At 36.8% G+C, this 16,511-nt stretch overlaps 1 protein-coding gene across 25 annotated transcripts in view; it reads right to left on the reverse strand.

Moving 5' to 3' along the window:
- Dnm1l (dynamin 1-like) overlaps nt 1-16,511 on the reverse strand; it is a 46,811-nt gene that overhangs the window by 25,012 nt on the left and 5,288 nt on the right. For 9 of the 25 annotated variants that reach the window (NR_075074.1, XM_006522637.3, XM_006522635.4 and 6 more), the window contains exons 2-5: nt 8,759-8,906; nt 4,183-4,229; nt 3,757-3,828; nt 1,354-1,440 (exon numbers count right to left, since the gene is read on the reverse strand). Coding sequence is in view for 19 of the 25 variants with exons in the window: in XM_006522637.3 (XP_006522700.1) it covers nt 1,354-1,440; nt 3,757-3,828; nt 4,183-4,229; nt 8,759-8,906 (354 nt within the window). In the remaining 6 variants the exon portion in view is untranslated. Of the gene's footprint in view, nt 1-1,353; nt 1,441-3,756; nt 3,829-4,182; nt 4,230-5,457; nt 5,497-8,740; nt 8,907-16,511 lie in introns of those variants that run through there. The other 16 variants (XM_006522632.4, XM_030249301.1, NM_152816.3 and 13 more) reach the window with 5 other exon arrangements.

Here is a 16,511-nt window from a genome sequence, read left to right on the forward strand (position 1 = left end):
CCTAGTAATACGAAGCACACGCAAACCATAAACAAGTAAGTAATAGGCACACACAGGTCCATCATCCAAGTGGCAGACAGAGCACAGAGCACAGAGTACAGCAGAGCAGAGCAGAGGCTGCGGAATGATGCTTTTCAATTCCTGCTTTAAATGATGTTTAAAACAGAATAATTGGGACCTACCCTCAATTAGATAATGATTTTTAGGTGACTGAGCAGAAATTAAAGACAAAAGAAATAGACATGGATATCTGGGGAAAGAACATTCCATACGGAGTGAATAACAAGGGTAGACACCCAGAACAGAAGAAATTAAAGATGAATAATACTTAAACTGCGTGTGGTGGCCTGTAATCCCAGGACCTAGGAGAGTAGAAGGAGGGAGTTCACAGTCATTCACCACTACAGACAGTTAAAGGCCATCCTGAGATGTTTAACTATACAAACTAATGAAGTGAGAGGACAAGACAGCAGTAGATAGTAATAAGAACTTAAATTTGTACTCTTCATAAAGAGGTAACTGGGAAGTCACTGATGAGACTTTAAGCCAAGAAATGACAATCTAATTTTCATTTTAATAGAATAGTATAGTTACCAAAAGTAAAAAACAAGAGAGACCTATTATTTATTTTGTAACTTTAATTATGTAATCCAAGTCAAATAACAAGAGCTACTACTTCTATCATAAATATACTGAGAGGTGATAGAATTCTGGATATATTATAAAAATAAGGAAAGCCCAGAGGATTTGATGAAAGGAAAGCAGATAGAAAGTAAAGAAGTTTCAATGATGACTGTAAGGTTTTGGCTGATCACCTAGAAAAGTGGAATTGTCATACATTCAGATAGGGAAGATAACAGAAGGAGCAAACATAGGTAACGGACAGGAATTTGGTAGTAGACACAGTAAAGCTGTGATGCTTATTCAAACATTTAAATGTGTATGCCAAGTGGATAGCTGGACATGTATCTGGAAATAATTTAAATGTTCACATATTCAAATTCATGCGCTGATAATACTATCAACCTAATTAGATTGTGTTATGAGTACCTAAAGTGGACAAGAGGTCCAAAAAAATGAACTCTGATTAAAGACTTTGGTGAGATGAGAAGAAACCAGCAAAGGACACTGAAAAGGGGTAGCCAGCAAGATTACAGATGAAACTGTAGATGCAATACTCTGGGAGCCACGGTAAAGAAAGTATTTTAAGGAGAAAGAAGGCATCAACCATATAAAATGATCTGATAATAACATTAACTGTGAAATCAACTCCTTATTCTCATTAGGTCAATGCTAAACGGAAAACAAAACACAGTCCTTTAAACAGAAACTCAAACAACAGCTATTCCTTACTTTGGTCATTCCCGGTAAATCCACAAGTGTCAGGTTGACAACGTTGGGCGAGAAAACCTTGAGATGGATTGGCTCAGGGCTTACCCCCTAAAAACAGTTTCAAATATATTATAATCATTTTGAATGTCAAAGAATTATGAAATGCTAGAGTAAGCTACATTCAAGTACATAGACTTTAGATGCCTTAAAATATTTATTAAACTACGGTCCTAAAATCTTTCAATAATAAAAGTTTAATGAATCACATGAATGAGAAGGCAGCAAGTCAAATAACGAGTAGGATTACCATCCTATACAACCTCATACCATTAGTGTCTAAAATTTTTCTCCCTATATCATTTCACTTTTTTATATGTATATGCCAATTTAAAAAAAAAAGAGTTTAACAGATTAAGTACTTAAAAATAATGCATTTTTCATTTATCCAAAATTATGATGTTTCTGAACTGATGGTGTTAAACTGAGAGAGTAATATATAAGAAGCTATTCCCATTAATTTGGTCAAAGATATCTGAACATCAAGTGGCAAAATTGTACATACATAGTTGAGTTTGCCCAGGCAATATATCTCAACTTTCAGATCCCCAAGATGAAAAGCCTCCCTGATATAATCTAGTTATAGTCCCATCACATTCCAGGTATAGATGGTGTAGACACTTAGGGAAGTGTGATGGCAACAGCAGTAACTCCAAGGTGCCAGCTGAGAGTTTGACAATCTGCAAAGCACTATAACTGAAAGGATAAATATTTTCAACTGGCACACAGTGTTAACACTGCTGCAAAATGTCTTTCTGTCAGGAAGTAACTACTTCATCACACTACCTGGCAACAAATATATATTGAATATTATCACTAAGCTCAAGGTTGCTTGTGAGAGTTATTGTTCCTCCAGGTAACATAGAATAGCAAATATAAAAAATATAAATATAAAAAGAAAACAGTAATTACAATAAAAGGCATAAGAAGGATTTAAATGAGGCTGATTTTGTCATTAAAAGTATCCTAGACACTTGGTTTAAATTCTCACATTCTTAGAAAATATGTGGCTGTAAACAAGCACTATGTAACTAAGTTCACAAAATATAAATGAAATATTTTATATGTATAAAAGTTTTAAGGTGTGTGTGTGTATGTGTGTGTGCACACGTATGTTTGTGTCAAATAATCCGCGTTAACTGTTGACTTGGCAGAAACTAGAATCACTTGGGAAAAGGGCATGCCTGTAGGGGTGGTCCTTATCACTCTTGAACTAGAAAGACTCATCTGAATTGTGAGTGCTATATATGTAGAAAAAGACAGTTAAAAATTAGTATGTATTCATGCATTCAATATTCTCTTCTGATTCTGAACATGTGAGCAGCTGCTTCAAGTTTCTGTTGCTGTGACTTCCCTGCCACGATGGACTGTAAATGGGAAAACACCTTCCTTCCCCCTTGCTTTTGTTAGGGTATTTATCACAGCAATAGACAAGAAACTGTGTTTTGCTGGAGATCTAGTTCATGCCTTTCCACTAAACAGCCTAGCACTGACCTATGTCCCTAGCCTCTGGTGTCTACGAAACTATTTCACTGTGTAGCTCAAGCTGCCCTTGAACTCACATCTGTCTGCCTCTACTACCCCAATTCTGGGAATTCAGATATAAACCACCACAACTTACACCAAGAGAGATAATTAATCACCTAAATTTTTATAAGTCTGTGGAATACTCCATTTGTTGTTGTTGTTTGTTATCTGAAACAGGGTCTCTCTTTAAAATATATATAGCTTTAGAATATATATAGCTCAGTGTAGCCCTGGCTGTCCTGGAACTCTCTGTAGACCCAGGATGGCTGCAAACTCACAGAGATTCACCTGCCTCTGCCTCCCAAGTGCTGGAACTAAAGGTGTGGCCACTACTGCCTGGCATGAATATCAGGAGGCAGAGGCAGGTGGATTTGTGAGTTCGAGGTCAGCCTGGTCTACAGAGTGAGTTCCAGGACAGCCAGGGCTACACAGGGAAACCTGTCTCGAAAAACCAAAAAAAAAAAAAAAAAAAAAGATTCAGATTATGAAGTTACAAGCCAACCTTGGTACCACAAAACTGTAATTTCTAGCTACTCAGGAAGTATCCCAAGTTCAAGACTAGCCTGGGTAATTTCATGAGACACTGTCTCAAAATAATATCGAAAAACCAATATATATATTATTATTATTATTAAAGCTTTAGAATATATATCACTTAGTGGAAGAACACTTAGCTAGCATGTACCAGGCCCCACATTCACCATCAGTACTAGAGGGAAGGGGAGAGTATAACTTTGTAATATACTTATATATTATTATATTATATATTAATATATATAGGAAATGTTCAGCAATATATTTACTTTTTAAAAAGTGTTCCAGGTTTGGAATAATGCCTACCTTATTATTTCCTGAAATTCTTTCAGTTTCATTTTCAATTTCTTGTCGAATTTCATCAAAATCTGTGTAAAGCTAAAAATTTTTGAAACAAAAAAGAATCATATTCTAAATAAGATCAGACATTCTTAAGGGGTGGAGGCCACATTTAAAGAATATATAAGGATTTACTGCAGAAAAATTAGTCCACATTTCTCACATACACATACATTTTTGCAAGATTTGTTTCAAAGTTGCCTGATGTCACCATATTTAAAAATCTCCAAATGAGGCAGGATCAAGTCTAGTTAAACTACTGTGGTTAGAAGCATTACTGAGAAAAGTTCTTTTATAGGGAACAAGAAACACACTCCCGGTAAGAAACTATTCTCTACTATCTTTGCAAAATGTTATTTTCTATGCTATTCCATTATATTCTTTAGTGATTACCTTGTTTTTGGTGTGAAGAAATTTACCCCATTCTTCTGCTTCAACTCCTAGAGAAAGAAAGACTCATTTCTTAAAGACTGGAAATTAGGTTTTATAATCAGGAACTTAAAAAGATAACGCAGAAAACTTTTTATTACTACAAGTTAACAAATGTCTTAATTTTAGGATCTGCTAAATACACATTCACATTTTTAAAGCACGACACAGACGACAAAGGCAGGACTAACTTCAAGAAGAGTTGCCTGCAAGCTCTCCCAGAATCTGAAATCTATTTTTTTACAAATAAATTGTTCATTTCCTATTTGTGATTATAATAATTTCTTCATACATCTTATATATGAAAGCAATTTATGCAATGAAAAATTTTAAAGAACTAGAAAAAAATTAAAACTCCATTGGATAATGCAAAAAAAAATATGGCAAATGTGTACATAACATTAAAGTTAAAAATACATGCAATATATGAATGAAAAAGCTAATTTTTCCATTTTTGAAAATCATTGTCCTTTATTTGTTTTTTTGTTGCCTACATATAGAGCTCTCAGTGACAGGGTAGTAGCTGGCTTGGAATGCAGACTGCCAATGTGATTTTTCCCAAGGTCAAATCTATATTTTCTCATGGAATTATAGAACAGAAATGAATGCAAAATTAATGAAAATAGAACTATATATGTGTGTGAGGAACTGACACTCGGCTAGTTTGCAGTCACAGTCTGCTCCTGACATCTTACCCAAGCACTGCTATTCCGCCTTCACCAAATTCAGAAGCTTAAGTATCTGAATGATTTAAAATATTTAATGCATAAAAGTCACCTGAAACAAAAGTAACATTTTCACATACATATTTATTTAGTAAAAGGTATATGGTTCTTTGTTAGAACAAAGGTATATAAAACCAGATCCTTTTTGCAAATAAAATGTTCACCTACTTGAAGCTTAGAACCTTCTTCCAAAAAGGACCTTTGAAAGACCAGATTAATCTAGGTGACAGAACTCACAGAGGTACTACTACATACAAAAGGGGTATTTTAACTTAGTTGGCCATATAAAAGTTTCAGTATCTTCAGTTATGTTTTTGTAAAAATTAAATTCTACCACCAAAAAGGCTTGCATGTTAATGCAATGCCAAAACACTAACAAGAACCACCAAAACCTGCAACCAATGTAAAGAGGCAAATAAAAATGGAAACGGTGCACGCAGCCTGTACGGGTACATAAGCACACATGCAGGCATAATAAAAAAGGGAGGGCTAAAAACAAATGGATAAAGGAAACCTTTGGAAAGGTGTCTTGAGTTTTTCCATGTGGCAGGGTCTGTAGTTAAAGAGAAATAGCACAAAGTAATTTTAGTGCTTATCCCTAAGACTTAAAACTTTTAAAACACTCAAGTGTGTAGAAACACTATTACACTTCAAATGTGCATAAGCACTTAATTACTCAAAACTTATTAGAATTGTAAGAACAAATATATTTATTGTATTAATAATCTGCACATTGTGTGTGATGCTTCAACTTTTTAGGAATTTCAGTAAATAAATTTTCATTTTACTCTAATAATGTTTGCCTGAGATATTTGAAAGCCTATTGTGGGAAAAGATAAACTGTCTGGTTTTCAAAAGCCTAGGAAATATGATAATTAAGCACATCCTTTGAAACTCAGAATTAGTAAGCAAATGCTATTTGTTAAATGCAATTAGTAAGCAAATGCCTATTTGCTAAAAATGACTGTTCATAAGGATATTTTCTTTGAAATATAAATTGCATTTAGCAAAACACCACAGAACTTCAAATGCATGAACTCAATCCAACAGGAATCTAAGATCACAATTCTTGTATTTCCTATTATATACATTAAACACAAAATACTTCAGCCAACTTTCACAGACCTCAGTTTAAAATTACACTTTGTTTCATTTTACAATGTGCTGTTCTTAACTCATTATTAGTAACTGGGCCTCACTTACATAAAAAACCCCAAGGAGCTTTTATAATAAGGTTTTATAGCCAAGATGAAACTGAATTCCTTTATGCAAGAGATGCACTTACATGTATAAAGGAAAAAAACAATACTGACTCCTGGAGGCAAACTGACAAAATAAAGAGTAGTTGTGGTAACTCAGGCCCATAGAAATAGTGGAATAGTTTGTTCTTAATTCCAAAGTGAAGTTCCTACAAAGGCCACCGGACTGAATCTGAGAGGCTGTACCCCTCATAAATGTAAACTCATGAAAGTAAATAAATAAAAGTAGAACTGTTAAAAAACTAAAAAGACCCATATACAAAAAAGTTTGGGGTTGTTGTATACTTTTTAATGGCTTTTATTTGTTATGCTTTCTTCAAAACTTTTCTTTGAAACTATTTTCTCTCACTGTTCATGTTTTTTAAATCCAAACTGAATGTTAATCTGTTTTAATTAGTTCTTGATTTGCACAATGTCAGAATGACTTGATAAGCCTAAAGTGCTTATGTAGAGAAGCAGGTGGCTTTGATGAGAAGTAAGGAGCCAGCAAGGTAGCTCAAGAGGAGGGGCTGCTACCTAGCCTGATGTCCCGAGTGCCAGCCCCAGGACCCACATGGTAGGAGATAACCAATTCGCCAAAGTTGGCCTCTGACTGGAATATACCTACCATAGCACACGCATACCATATCCACACATAAAATAGAAATGTTAAGAAATAAAAACAAAAACAAAACCTTTAGAAAAAGGAAGCCAAAGAATTATGGTAGAATAAGAATGAAATTTAATATTCAAATTTGCATCTATTTTGTACTCAAAATTAGGTATATCACTTTTAAATGGGAGCACAATAGATATTTTTCTTTATAGGCAAAGACACATATATGTATGCACAAATGTATGTAAACACACACATACATAGCAGGGCCTAAGTTCTGGAATAATCTATATGCTGGTAAAAATGTGCAGTTTTACTGACCTGCTCCCCACATCAACAAAACATGCTGGGCATATAAGCAAGGTGATACCAAGGAACCAGCATGTCTATACCCTTTCTTTACAAGCAACAATTTGTTTAAGGAAACATCACAGTTCTGATAGGGATACTGCCCTTTCGAAATGGCTGAGGAAAAAAAAGACCTAAAGCCCTCAGTTTCTCCAAGTCTTGGTTTAAGGTACTAGGTAATGTGTTTGATGTAACTGTGAGGACAAAAGCCTGAAAGTTGTATTCTGATATTTGAGGCTAAGCAACAGGTTGCCAAGAATGATTACAGTCAGGGTTCAAACTTTTATAAGCCAACTTTGTCACAAAATAGAATAAAACAAAAAGAACGTCAATAATAAATGTTAAAATATAAATAACTAGTATGTCAAGAAAATACCTAGTAATTAAAGGGTTCCTATATAGCTGATCGTCTGTTATAAAATATTACTTACTAATACCTACAAACTCATGAACTTTCTTCAGGTATTTTGGAGTCCCTGTTTTAAAGTCATAGTAGATGCTCATGACAAGTTTCTCCACCTACTTTAAAATGAAATCAGAGTCAACACCACCAATATCTTCCATGATGAATGGGGAAAAAAAATTAGCTGTGATACTATCACCCCACCTCAAGTCAAAAGATAATCAAGACAAAACTACACTGAAAACAAATCCTTGCAGGTAAGAACAGCTATAGCGATCGCTATAGACACTCTCTGAAAGTCGGAGTAGTTTTACAGAATGTTAGGAGACAGAGTCTAAGTCAGACATTGAACTGAACAGGATACTGAATGGATTACTCTCTCACACTCCAAAACTCACTATTATGATTAATATAGGACAAAATATGTATCATAAACAATTTAAAATTTCTCAATAAAGAACATTTCTTAAAATAATTTTAGTTTTAAAAGATTCAGCTATATAAATCTATGAATATACTCATACTCTGGCCTTACTATTCATATCTATTTTAAAAAAAAAAACCCAGTTTAGGTAGTATAAACAGAACATGGCAAAAGGGAGGACCTTTAAAAGTACAAATAGTGTATGATAGAGAGGTGAGCCTTTACTTTTAAAAATAAATCTCTTCCTATAACTGGACATTAGCCGCATATGTTTGTAGTCAGGTAATCGGGAGGAAAAGAGAGGAGGCTCTCAAGTATGAGGTCATTGGTAGCTCTCCGGTAGTTCTGAAGCCAGTCTGAGCTACCTCACCTCACGCGACCAAGTGATCTTTCTCTAAGTAACAGCTTTTCTCTTAGACTAAAGCCGTGTGTAATCCAAATGAGCGAGCACAGAGCAAGTACAAGAAGCAGCTTCCACTGTACTCAGCACTCCAAGCCAGTACAAATTCTTTTGTGTGTTTTGGGGGTTTCTCTGTGCAGGCGTAGCTGTCCTAGAACTCACTCTGTAGACCAGCCTGGCCTCAAACTCAGCGACCATCCACCTGCCTCTGCCTCCCAAGTGTTCACATTAAATATTGATACCAATCCGAAAGATTTCTGATTTTGCTATAGCTATTATTTCCCAATTCACCAATCAACTTTTTACTTTGAAATTCATATCTTGAAAATAGAAAAAAAAAAGGAGTAACATTTTAAAATAATTCTTACTCCAGCTCTGAAATTTACCATTTTCTTCTCCTGTTGTTTTTCTTTTATCTTCTGGTGAAACGTGGACTAGCTGCAGAATGAGAGGTCTCCGGGTGACCACACCAGTTCCTCTGGGAAGAAGGTCCCTGCCCACTAGGCTTTCCAGCACTGAGCTCTTCCCACTGCTCTGAAAAGAGATCAGACAAGAGCAAAGAAGTGACTTCTCTACACAGACTACACGAGCAAAGCAGCATACAAACAAGCTAAATAACTTGGAGAAAAGCCCACACTTAATTAAAATACATAAAAAGCAGTCCCTTTCCCCAAATTGTTTTACGTTTTTGATACTCTCTTGAGAGTCTTAAAACTTGCATCATATAGGTACGTAGATATTTCATTTAAATGGGGCATTACTAACTTTATTTTTAATGCAGTCAAGAGGTTATTTAATAATATATCTCCTGGTTAGTTTTTGTCAACTTGCCATAAACCAGAGATGTCTGGGAAGAGGAACCTTAAAGGAGAAAATACTTTAATCTGATTGCCTGTAGGCAACTCTGTTGGCCATTTTCTAGATTAATTACTGATGGGGAGAGCCAAGCTCAGTAGCTTGTTTAAGAAGGCAGTCCGAGTGGCACAACCACATCCACGAGTCATGAAGCCAGTGCAGCTGTGACCGTTCCAGTAGCACTGAGCCAAATGCTGCCATCGCTGTCTCTGTCTCTTGCTTTGGGGTTTTGGTCTCCGCATTCTTGGGGACTTTCTGCACTATGATTCACTCTATGTCTTTCCCCAAGAAAGTTGTCTGAGTCTTTTTAGGAAAGTCCTAAACTTACTGTCCCTTCTGCTTTTAGGGAAATAACTTCATCTAGCCCTATTTGAAAGTCTTCCTTATGCTTTGGAGAGTATGATAAGCACTAAAATGCTTGAAATTTGTTTCTGAGGCCATGACTCCAGAAATCTTGGGGTATCCACCCTCAAGCAAGCTCAAATAGTATAGCTGGAACAGGCTAAGCATAGAGATAGTTGACAAAACCCAGCTGGCCAGGAGAATAGGTTACAGATTCATGGCCTCCCTTTACAATATGCTTAGAGCACTCTAAAAATGTAGTTTAAAGACAGGGGATCATACAGAGTATAGCCCTGGAGGAACAGAACTCAGTAAATAAGATGGACTGACTAAAATAACTTCTACTTTACATCGTAGATGATGAAACAATATAGTAAGGGAGTTATCCATAAAAAGATCCTTTCTGTTTGTCTGGAGTGCTTTCAAACTACAAACATTGCCAGCCTAAACACAGACTGTCATATAATAAATGTATTTGCTTTGGAGGAGACATTCTTTAGATTCTTTGAATTGGGGTTATAGTGCTGATAATAATAAGATCTATTCTATTTGTACTTTCTAGTTGTGACTGAACTTGTAACTCCAGACATGTAATGAAAAAAATCAAACATACGTCCAGAGACAAATTCTATACTTCTTGGATAATCACGAGTCTGTCTGTGCTCTGTGAAACCTGGATAAATAAAGAAGCAACCTGAATGCCAGTCAGTCAGAGCAGCAAGAAGTCACTGCGCCTTACTCACTCCTCCCTCACCAACTCCTTATCTGCTTCCAGATTTACTTAGTAGCCAGCCTGTAGTTCTTTCTATAGGTTTGGGGCCTCATGGGCCTTCCACAATCCAACTTAGGATATTCATTGATGTCCTTGTTCAGCTCTCATATCTGAGTGGTCATGTTGGTGAGACTTTATGGATACAGTTTCTGCCATTACTAGGAGACACATCTCACAGAAGTCCCAGATCCTATCTCTTACAATCTCTTTGTTCCTATTCCCAAGGCCTTAGGTGTGGGAGTGTTTTGTAGATGTATCCATTGGGAATGGGCTCCACAACTCCGTTTATCCGTTGGTTGTAGTTTTCTGTAGTGGTCTCCATCTGCTGCAAAAACGACTTCCCTTGATGCTAGGTGAATACTACCCTTATCTCTAGGTATAAGGAGAACTGGTTATGGTGCTGATAGGGATTATGCTGGATTAGTAAATTAGTGGTGGTAGATTCTCCTCCAGTGACTACAATCTCACTAGCACTGATTAGGTAGCTAGTTTTTCAGTACCAGGGATGTATCCCACTTGTTGAGTGAGTCTTAAGTTCAATTACAGAGCCAGTAGTTACACAACTGGGTAGAACTGCTGGTGGCCCCTCACGTTATTGCATTTTTTTCATTCTCAGATAAATAGTGAATAGCATGATTCCTTGTGGCTTTTTCTGACATCCATATTGTTATTTTACCTCCAACCTTCTGTATTGACCTCCCTTCCACTCCCTAAGGCACCCCTATTTTCCCATTTCCACCGTCAAATCACTTGTACCACTTCCTTCCCCTTTACCCTCCTCCACCTACCTTTGTATTTACTTCACCCCCCCACCCCAAGAAGCCTCCTCCCATTCCCTTATGGCTTTATCATTGTTATGGCTATTTTACCATCTTCTATATTTACCTCCTTCCCCCTGCCTAAGAAATCCCCCTCTCCCCATTGCCATGATATGAATACTTTTACCCTGATATCCCCTTCTCTACTGATCTCCACCCCGCCCTCCCCTACTGCAACAATGGTCCTGTTTTACTTTCCTATTTTCTGTAGTAAAGGCTATGTTATTCATATCTGAAGATTTAGAGCTAGCCTTTGAAGAGAGAGAGAATATGTGTCATTTATATTTCTAGGGTTACCTCACTCAAAGAAAAAATTCCATAATGTATACGTACCTCATTTCCATTACCTATTCCTCAGTTGTTGGCATCTCTGTCAAATATTATGTGGCTGAAGTTATGTTAAGTTATGACGTTGTTATAAAGCTATGTTTTCGACTTTGTTCCATTGGTGTACATATACTACATTGTTTTACTTCTATGGTTCTATAATACATCTCAAAACCTAGAATTGTAAAATCTCTCTAACATTGTAGGGGGTTGTTTTTGTTTGGATTTTTTAACTTAGTTGCTCAAAATTGTTTTAGCTCTCTTGGGTCTTTGGTTGTTCCTATGAATTTTAAGGTAATTTTATATATTTCTGCTAAGAATGAGATGGGGATTTTGATTGAGATTACACTGAATCTTGTAGCAGAATTTCCCCCACTTAATTTAAATATTAGTACAACAAGAAGCCTGTGATTGGACAGGGAAAAGGAAGGTGGAGCTAAGAGTTTCAGAGATAGAGACAGGGACAGGAAGGGAGAAGGAGGACGAGAGAAGATGGATAGAGAAGAGGATGAGCCTTATCCATGTGGCTTCATATAGCCACAGGTAGCTATGAACACCATAAAAGGATAGAATAATTGGGATAACTTGCCTAATCTAGGTGTGCAGCTTGTATCATTATCAATTGGCTCTGAATTTATTGTGTGGGCGTCTTCTGAATTGAGAATTTATTGATATATAAAACTGACTGATAATTATAAGATTCTTGAGTTTTGATTTACTGTGTTAGAGAGATTTGTGACAGCTAGCCGCAGGGGTTAGATGGCTAGGAAAATACAAGCAGCTCTGAGACAGGCAAACCAGAGCTGAGAAGACTCTGCCTGGGGCTAGCCATGGAGCTGGCAAGACCGAGACCACTGGGGCAGAGAGTAGCCGGCGCTAGAGTGGGATGGTGTATTTATTTCATATTTCCCACAATAGAATCTGTAAATAGCTTTGGGTAGAATGGTTATTTTTACAGTGTTAATTCTAGCATGCCATGAACATAGGATGCCTTTCCATCTTCTAGTATTTATATTTGTGTCTTCAGTGGCTTAAAAGTTTTCATTGTAGGGTCCCTTTACTTCTTTGCTTGTGTTTACCCCTAGATATTTTATTTTCTTTGAGGTTACTGTGCTCATGATCTCCTTCTTAGTATGTTTGCTGCTGGTGTACAGATAGAAAAGCTATGAAGGGTGATTCTCTATCCTGCCACGTTGCTGAGTTTTTGGTTTCTACAAGTTTTTTGGTACAATTTTTTGGGATATCCAATTTATAGTATGTGTCATCTGCAAATAGAAATAGTTTGACTTCTTTTTCTACTTGTATTCCTTCAATTTCTTTCTCTTGCCTTATTGCTCACCTAATATTTTAGGGACAGTACTGAAAAGGGATAGACATAGTGGCCATCCCTGTCTTGTTACTGACACTGTGGAATTGCTTTAAGCTTTTCTTCATTGAGGAAGATGTTGGCTGTAGTTTTTTTCATATATAACTTTTATTGTGTTTCCTCTAGTCCTATATTCTCCAAGACTTATAATGAAGGCATGTTGGATTTTGTCAATCTTTGGAAAATGATCATGTGATTTTTGTCTTTTAGTCCACTTGCATGACTTATTACTTTAACTTGCAAGCACTGCACTATTTCTACATTTCAGAGATAAAGCCAACTTGGTCACTGTCTTAGTTAGGGTTCTACTGCTGTGAACAGACACCATGACCAAGGCAAGTCTTATAAGGACAATATTTAATTAGGGCTGGCTTACAGGTTCAGAGGTTCAGTCCATTATCATCAAGGCAGGTTCATGGCAGCATCCAGGCAGGAATGGTGCAGGAGGAGCTGAGAGTTCTACATCTCCATCTGAAGACTGCCAGCAGTACGGGTATTAAAGCCCATACCCACAAGGTCACACCTACTCCAACAAGGCCACACCTCCCAACAGTGCCATTCCCTAGGCCAAGTACATACAAACCATCACAGTCACGGTATACACTCTTTGTGATGTAGGTCTACATCCTGTTTGCAATTATTTTTTTTTATGTACTTTTAGTCTATGGTTCTTAGGAATATTGGTCTGCAGTTTTCTCTTACTACTGAATCTTTATGTGGTTTGGTTATTAGTATTTGGGTATTAGAGTGATACGATCTTCATAGAAGAAATCCAGGAGTGCTCCTTGTGTCTACTGTTTTAAACAGTTTAAGAAATAAACTATTGGCTGTAACAATATTTGAAAGTCTGGTAGAATTCTACTGTGAATGCATTCAGCCCTGCCCCCCTCTTTTTTTTTTTTCCTTTTTCCAAAAAATAAAAAATAAAAGATGTGACTTATGCCTTTAATCCCATTTCTCAGGAGGCAGAGGCACACAGATCTTTGAGAGTTTGAGGCCAGCCTGGGATACAGAGTGAGTTCCAGGACAGCCAAAGCTATACAAAGAGAAACACTGTCTGGTGGGAAAAAGCTGGGAAGCTTAATAATATTTCAATCTCTTCAATTGTTTTGGGTTGTTGGCACTCTGGATTAATCTGGGTGATCTCAATAAATTTAGAAAATCGTTCCTTCCATTTAGATTTTCCACTTCATGGAGTACAAAGTTTTAAAAATATTTCTATACAATATTCTGAATTTCTTTGGTGTCTCTTATAATGTTTCCCTGTTCATTTCTAACTCTGTTAATTCCATTTGTTCTTGTTTTTTTTCCAACTTTTTGACTTGTATAACTAGGCCATTTATTCATGTTCTTTCTGATTCCTTAATGTAGGTGCTTAGAGCTACACACTTCCCTCACAGGACTCAGTTAGACCTATCCACTTCCCTTACAGGACTGCTTTCAGTATGTCTCAGGGTTTTTGTTTTGTACTGTTTTCATTTAGTTCCAGAAAGTGAACTGCTGTTTCAGCAAGATGCCTGCCTGCTGCCAGACTTTTCTGCTATGATAGTGATGGATTCGTATCCATCTGTAACTGAAAACCAAAATAAACTGTTCCTTCTGTACGTTTTAATTGTAGCAACAGAAAAGTAATACAAAAGCTGAATAAAATGCCATTGCAGGTAACACATATCACATATCCTTTAACCACTGAGCAAAAAGGAAGGTGTAAGTATGTCTGTAGTATACTGACTTACTTCAGGCATATGACCAGGATCAGAAGACTCTCTCCTGAGAACTATCTCCATAAAGTCAGCATTAATACCTTCCTAAGGGCAATACCCCCATTGAACCTACAAACTCCCACTACCTCTTTAAGATTCAACCACCTCCAAACCACACTGGGGACCAAAGTCAAACCATAACACTTCTACTTGAAGAAATATGACATGGAGGAAATTGTCAATTAACATTTCCCAAGAGCTCCACATGTTCAATACTGTTCCTTTCAGTCAACATTTGTTGCTGTATACTGATAATCTAATGCTAGTTAGAGTCTTTCCTTTTACCTCCTCACCCCTCTATTCAGAATTTTCTATTAGTTTTGTTTTAGTTTGATTTCATAAACTTAACTATATAGTTTTTAAAATTTTTTATTGATTGAGGGAGGAGACAAGTAGGGTAGGATCAGTCCTTAGCAACTGCTACATTCCTTGAAGTGGTCAAATAATCTTCTCTTCGTGCTTCCTCTGGTGGCATGAATGTGCAACTCACTCTCTTCTTGATCAACTTGAGTGCCTGATTATTCTTGGAGATTCTGAGCTGCAACATGGTGCAAAGACACACCTCTCTGATATAAATTCATTATCACTTTCTTTGCTTTTGTGTCCTACATGTGTGTGTCTATTGGTTTGGATGAAAATGGCCTCCATAGACTCAGGGAGTGGCACTGTTGGAAGGTGTGGCCTTATTAGAAGAAGTGTGTCATGGGGCTTTGTGGTTTCAGAAGCTCAAACCAAGCCCAGTGGCACTCTTTCTTCCTGCTATTCTTCTTGCTGCCTGCCTATTGGGATGAAGAACTCTTAGCTACCTACCTCTCCAGTACCATGACTGCCTGCATGCAGCCATAGTTCCCGGAATGGCAGAGGTTTAATGAACTAAACCTTTGAATTGAAAGCCAGCTTTAGTTAAATGTTTTCCTTTTTAAGATTTGCTGTGGTCATGATGATGTCTCTGCACAGTAATGAAATTAAGTCCAATTGTTATATGATCCTCCTAAAATTTGAAATTGGAAGCCCTCAGACTGTATTTAGAGTCAGGACTTCTAATCCTTCCCAAACAGTTCCACTAACTGAGGTCCAAGCAATCATATATGAGCCTATGAGAGCCATTCTCATTCAAGCCAGCACAGGTGTTACAAGTTTTGTCTCAGAGTAGGGAGTCAACACCTTAAAGTGAAAGGATGAAAGAGGTTACTCCAATCAATGATACCAGGAAGCAAGCAGGCACTGCCATACTAATAATGGACAAAACAGACTTTAAACAAAAATTAGTCAGAGAAGATGAAAGGCATTTCATTCTGATCAAGGGAACAACTAACCTAGACTTGCAATTCTAAACATTTATGCACCAAACCAGGTACATCCAGTTTCAAAAAGCATACTACTGGAATTAAAGACAAGATTAAAATCGGCCATCTAACAGTAAATGACTTCAATACTGCACTTCATTTCTCCAAAAGCAGGTTGTCTGGACAAAAACAAAAAACAAAAAGCAAACAAAACTAAAAAAACTAAGAACACCGGGATAAAGTGATATCATACATCAGAGGAACCACTACAGGCTATTCCATCCAAATGCTGAAGTACATTCTACTCAGCCAGCCATGGAAACTTTTCTCAAAACAGATCACATTCTGAAACAAAAAAACAAAACAAAACAAAACAAAAAACCAAATCTTAAGAAACAGACAAAAACTGAAGTACTTCATGTATCCTATCTGACTATATTGGTCAGGGTTAACAGAACTAATTATTTACACACGCACATACATGTATGAAATTTATTAGATTGGCTTACATGCTATATCCTGGGTAGTTTAACAATGACTGTCTAGGAATGGAAAAGACAAGAACCCTATAGCTGTTAAATTCACAGGCCTGGATGACTCAGTAGTCCTA

This window comes from Mus musculus, chromosome 16, assembly GCF_000001635.26.
Source record: "Mus musculus strain C57BL/6J chromosome 16, GRCm38.p6 C57BL/6J".
Taxonomy (NCBI): Eukaryota; Metazoa; Chordata; class Mammalia; order Rodentia; family Muridae; genus Mus; species Mus musculus.